This window comes from Wyeomyia smithii, chromosome 2, assembly GCF_029784165.1.
Source record: "Wyeomyia smithii strain HCP4-BCI-WySm-NY-G18 chromosome 2, ASM2978416v1, whole genome shotgun sequence".
In the NCBI taxonomy this organism is placed as follows: Eukaryota; Metazoa; Arthropoda; class Insecta; order Diptera; family Culicidae; genus Wyeomyia; species Wyeomyia smithii.
The window spans coordinates 250,102,926-250,109,072 of NC_073695.1; the positions used below are offsets into that span (position 1 = coordinate 250,102,926).

General features: G+C 42.1%; 1 protein-coding gene across 1 annotated transcript; it reads right to left on the bottom strand.

Moving 5' to 3' along the window:
- Positions 1–1,521: 1,521 nt before the first annotated feature.
- LOC129722168 (trichohyalin-like) lies at positions 1,522–5,342 on the bottom strand. Its single transcript, XM_055675438.1, has 2 exons — positions 4,802–5,342; positions 1,522–3,668 (listed from the first exon to the last, which is right to left on the bottom strand). The coding sequence occupies exons 1-2, from the start codon at positions 5,054–5,056 to the stop codon at positions 2,502–2,504; spliced, it is 1,422 nt and encodes a 473-aa protein (XP_055531413.1). The 5' UTR covers positions 5,057–5,342; the 3' UTR covers positions 1,522–2,501.
- Positions 5,343–6,147: the final 805 nt, after the last annotated feature.

Sequence of the window (6,147 nt, forward strand, 5' to 3'; positions counted from 1 at the left end):
TTAAATCGCGCAAAGGGTTAGGACTAGGTGATGGACTTTCCTGTTTGCTGTTTATTATCGCCATTGAGGGTGTGATCCGGAGGGCGGACATCGACACGAAGGGCAGCTTCTGGGCTTCGCGGATGACTTTGACATCATTATATGCAATTTTGCGACGGCTTACTTACGCCAGACTGAATGCCGAAGCCGGACGAATCATACTGCGAATAAATGCGTCGAAAACGAAAAACATGTGAGTGAGATGCAGAACAACATCAGCCTCCCAACTCAAGTCTCTGTAGACAACGATGAGCTTTGGGTGGTCGACGAGTCGTGTATTTGGGGTCACTGGTGAACGACGACAATAACCCTAGCAAAGAGATCCAGAGACGCATCCAGGCTGGAAATCGTGCCTACTTTACACGTCGGAAGACACTTCGGTCGAGTCGAGTGTAACGACGCACGAAGTTGACGCTGTACAAAACCCTGATAAGACAGGTAATCCTCTACGGAATCGAGACAACACTACTCGTGGAAAATCGGACGACGGAGAATGGCGACACGCGCGCGCTGCTCGGAGAGAACCCCATTGTTCGCCTGGCGAAAGTCAATAGGTCAATAGAGGGGCGCAGCGTGCACGATGACTCAACCTGATCGAATGAGACTTACGGGTGATGAGACGCTGGGGGACTGGTGAAACACAGCCCAAAACCGAGCAACATGGCGACAACTTCTTGATACAGCACGGGATAAGTTTAAAGTGTATTATTTACACTGTATTATCACTAGCAGAAAATTGAAAAATAAAAGGCCGTTACCCGAAAAGCAACGTCACGAACTGATGTTGCGCAAGCACCTGGAAAACCGTCCACGCTCTCATCGGGACACGGGAACACAACTCTGAATCGTGCAGTGAACGGTGAGCATCGAACGGAAGGAAATATGCGATCAGAATGCATGTTCTATTAGTGATCAGGTTCACAAGCGTGTCGTGAAAGCGTTTACGCGGAATCCCAATGCTACGGTCAGGAATGTGGACAAAAAGTTGAATTTGTCTAAGTTTTTCGTTTAGAGACCCAAGGACAAAATGCAGACGGCCCCAAACGGGAGGAATGGAAGATGAGACTTACGTCAAGGCGGACTTCCGACAGTTTCCGAAACTACTGTTCTTCGTTACTCAGCACAAGTTTGATGTTCCGGAGGAAGTAAGGCGCGAATTGTCCGGAATTGCTAGGACACTACATTAAGTCATCTCTGGGATTTGAAAGAATGAGCAACTAGCAGTAAAGTGGTTGGTTGGCTGTAAAAAGTCGTCCACCCTGTCTACAGAAAAAAAAGGTGACAAACTGCCTTTAGCCAGCGAGTTTGTAGATCAAAACCTTCGAACAGGTTTTTTAATTTCTATAATTCGTGGTGGTTCTTATGTCAATCTCACGGAAGAAGCCCCTGGCGCATTTCGGTGAAGTTCGCGATGAAATCAGGTTTCTTTTCGCTTCTCCAAAACGAATTTCGAAGAGACAGTCAACACACGCTCAAAACAACTAGAATTACTGTTATTCTTTATTGTTAGTATTTCACGAGGTATATAATAAGCCGTCGGTAAAAATGTATTCTTATACAAGTATCTTATCATGTATAAATCATGTTGTAATATATAGTATATTTAGTTCTGAGTAGTCGACGTTTGCGTCAGTGTTTTTTCTTCTTCTATGTTTAGTATTAAGCATAACTTTCTTGCACTTTTCCTCAAGGCTTACTGGTTTCCTACAAATTATTAAACATCGCATGATGAACAACTTACTATTAAATGATCTGTGCCGTAAAACGATGAACCGAAGAATGCCGTCGCGATCTATGGGAGTGCCCCAGTACTGTATAACAAGTTCCGTTTTTTTTTTATCATTATTATTATTGTTAGAAATACGATGGCATGGAAGGAACAAGATCAGCGCAGACAGTGACGACGTAGCATTTGTGCGTTAAAATAATCTCAACGTACGTATGTTCAGTGTGTTGCTCTTGAGCAATTTCACGAGAAATAGGGCAACCATTTTGATCGACCATTTTTGAGCTGGCTAAAACTTATAAGACTTTAAGAAAATGAGCTTTATGAGATTTATTTTATGATATTTTTTCGTCACACCGATCAAACAAACCGTTTTGACTTTGAAAATATTCGTAATCATTTTTACCATTTCTACAAAAAATAATCGTGATTCAAATGAGAAAAAATACTAATAGCACAAGAATCTGTGAACGTTTTCAGCCAAATCAAAAATCGACAATTAAAATTGGGACTTTTTTCATGAAATTGCTCTCGTTTTAAGTACTAAGCAAAATAATGTCTAAAAAACGACACGATGAGAGTCCCAAATAAGGTACAGTTAAAATATGTGAATACTGTGTTTCTGTCGATCGACAACCTATTCTTTAGGTTAAGTTAGCAGAGAGGGAACTTGTGCGTAGGATTCAATTATTCTGTTTAGAATAGAGTATTTCGACGAACCTGAATTCGCCAATGGTCAACTTTGACCCAGTCTGGGAAGCGGCGATGGATCAAACGGAAAGACCTTCTGCTCAGCCTCTACCTCCCCGTAGTCCATGGTGTCATCACCGGTCGATGAGGCACTCTCCCGTACCACCTGCCATTCGCGGAACCGTCGCCGTTGCTCACTCTTGATGCACCACTCGTCAAATTCCTCTGGGCTAAGTTCTTGCTTCAAGCGTTCTCGACGCCAACGACGCATATATTCCGCTCGGTTGTTCCGCTGCACTACCAGTTTCTCGGTTTCGCTCTGGGCTGGCGAAATAGTCACGGGTGGACGTCCGACGAGTCCAAAAGATGCGGAGTGATTTTGTTGCGATTGCCGCTTGGCACGCCACTTTCGCATGTACTCGGCTCGTGATCGTCGCAGTGACGCCATTTGCTTGTCAGAGTTAGGAGAACTTTGTCGACTTATGCTTTGATCTGGTTCTGTCTGCAGTTGTGTAGGTTTTATCTTGATGGAAGGGCCTTCCACCTCATGCTGCTGTTGTTGCTGGTTATTTGCGGACTCCTTCAAGCGCCGGAGTTCTGCTTCTACCTGTCTCAGTTGATGCTGCGCGAAGAAAGCGAACAGCTCTTGTGCTTGCTTCAGCCGGAGAGCTTCTTCTTGTTCATCCGTCTGCTGTTGGGGAAAAACATGCTGCTCGGTGCCTTCATCCATTTTATCCTGAGCTTGCACCAGTTGCTGCTCTTGCTTCAGCCGCTGACGCAATCTCCAGCGGCGCATTCGAGCTGCATTCTTCGCCTTACGTTCTGCTTCCCGATCTTCCGAGTTGGTGTATTGATTCGACTCGGATAGATTACCACTCGATTGGCCAATCGCTTCCACCTCAACGCCCTGTTCTAACAGTTTTTCCAGCAGCGATGGATCCGGTATGTATGAACCAGATGGCTCTCTCTTGAAGATGGTGACTTCCGGTGTGACCAGCTCCGATCGTTCGCCGCCTTCGTCGTCATCGTCTTCATCACTGTCGTTATCGCCACCACCGTCTTTGCCCTCGAAACCGTCGGAACCACGGGTGATGGTTTGACTTTTGAGTAACTGATCGTTGCTTTTGCACAGCTCCTTAAAACTAGCGAAGGAGTAGATTTGCTGCACGCATTCGAGGCAGATGAACGATTTGATGTCGTCTGGCAGGGTGATCTGGAAAGCGGGAACAAGAGGAGAAAAATACTTGTTGTGTCATATGACAGTAAAAAATCAAAATGAAAATGCTTCATTCTAAAACAAAAGGAAACGACTTTACCCTATCTGGTAATTAAGAAAAACTGCCGGTCAATTTCTTTTTTTTTCGATTCCACACCTGTTCATAGCATTCTCTCAACCTTTTAGCAAAGCATCACAAAAAAACGGGTAGCATAAATCTTTACGTGTATAGGCTTCAATTGTCCACATTTTAGTTTTATTTTGAAAGAATTTTTTGATTTTAATTTAATTTGGCTTCCACTCTATTCGCAGTGTGAGTCTATTAAATAATATCCGCTGAGACCGAAACTAGAGTCATAATATTTTTTATGTGTTTTTAATTCGCGGTATAACCGTTTCCGTTGTCGGCCTGTGCTTAGTCGTTCATTCGATTTTCTATCGATATGTTGTTTCAAAAGTTATATTCATTTAAGTTTTCGACTTTCTCTCATTTCCAAATAACCTGAATGAATTATTATTAATTGTAGAAGCCTGCTGGAACCGTTTTGGGCAATCTGATTTGTTAGAATATCAGAGAAATCGAGAAAAACATATGTAAAACTTGGATTAATACAGAATCGTTTCGATATTTGAAACTAAACACTTGAAAAAAACTCAGTTGATTCTTGGCATTTTTTATGCTAAGCGAAAGTTCCGTTTTTAACAATTTCCTCCAGACGAAATTGAATTGAAAGCGCAATGTAGTTTCTTCTGAATAACAGAGCCATTTTTGTTGCTCTGATACTTAACAATAGAGGAGAAGTATCAGCTAATTTTCAAAAATATTCTGAGGATCTGATAGAAAGATTATTGAGTTTCTAACTGACTCTCAACAATTATATTCTAACAGCTAACAGAGATTAATAAACTTTTTCAATTTTTAGTTAAACCTCTCAGTGAGTATGAATTCCAATACCGTTCACCGTTTTCATCGCTCGAAACAAACATTTGAAAGAAAAATGTTATTGAATGGAAACAACGTAATTACAAGCAGTTGCACCAATATCATCGATTACTTTCACAAAATATTTGTTCAATAGTTCTTTTGACACCATTTGCCTCCCTACCACCCCACCAAACAGAACGCTTACCTGCACTTCCACACAGTTGGAGATCTGCGCCAGCAGGTTCGGATCCGGAGCGGAGTCGGGTGGAAACAGTGGCCGTAGCTTGTCCGAGTGGGTCAAGCACAGCCGGCAGAAGGCGTGCTTCCCGGTGCGATCAGGAACGATCGAAGCCACTTCACCGTCGTCATTAGCGTCGACACCGTTCGGTACGTGTCGACGGTAGTATCCGCTGCTACTATGCGATGAACTGGGTTCCAAATCGGATCCACTTCCCGGCATTGCTGCTACACCTCATTCACAGCCGTAATCGATGGCGAAACGGGACGCTGCAGCAATGTTTCGACAAATTTCCCCGTTTTGTCACTTGAAGGAACAACAAAACTGCTTGGATAGTTACGACGTGCACATAACTAGGTATGATGATGGCGAGTGGTGTTACAAAATCACACGAAAACGCGATGCAACTAAATACCTACATACGCTACTATTATGTTGACATTCCAAACTATGCACTTCACTGTGCTGCGCGAGCTGCATAACAAGTACATTACTATGTGCTGCTGTGCTGATGCTGAACTCGCTGTCAGATATGCTCGTGCGTGCAGCGCCACTTGACGTGGCAGGTGTGACTAGCGGAAACTTGCCACATACACTGTATTTTGAAAATAGGAAATTTTGTATTAGATTGTACGCGTTCCACTTATTTACTGGCTGCAATTGTGAATTCAATTCGCCGTATAAATTTTATACCTGAGGGTAACTACCTGTGAAATCATCTACAATTGATCTTTATATGTTGTTATTTCATTTTAAATATTCTGGAGATAGAAAAAAAATGAACTATAAGCAAATTCAAGAAAATTTGACCTTATTTCTTAAAAATGCTGTAACTCGGGTCCCTCTATAACGACACTTTTTATAGCAACAAATCTCGCTATAGCGACATTGTCAACAGTCCTTTCTGTTTTATACTAAAATTCTTCGTTTTATTGCGACATTTCGCTATAACGACCTTCCTCTATAACGGCATATCAAAACTAATACTTCTCATTCTTTATTGCGATAATAGAACAGTCGAACTTCTCTATAACGACATTGCTAAATCTATAGCGACATTCTCAACGGTACCTTCTGTTCTACATATGCAATAATTCTTCGTACTATTGCGACATTTCGCTATAACGACAGTCCCTTGCGATGTCGCTATAAAGGAATTCGACTGTAATTTGATTTTTCAAATGAAAAAATAACAGTTGGCAACACTGCCCCTCAAAATTGATATTTATTCTTTTTCTTGACTAATTTTCTCAGAAAATAATTTATCAGCTAGACATTACGTTTTTGTATGGTAAAAAGTTTTTTTTTATGAC

Excerpts from the sequence above, each read along its gene's own strand:
- LOC129722168 (XM_055675438.1), bottom strand. The coding sequence starts at position 5,056 with ATGCCGGGAAGTGGATCCGATTTGGAACCCAGTTCATCGCATAGTAGC. Across the intron at positions 3,669-4,801 it reads CCAACTGTGTGGAAGTGCAG|ATCACCCTGCCAGACGACAT; the intron begins GTAAGCGTTCTG and ends CCCGCTTTCCAG.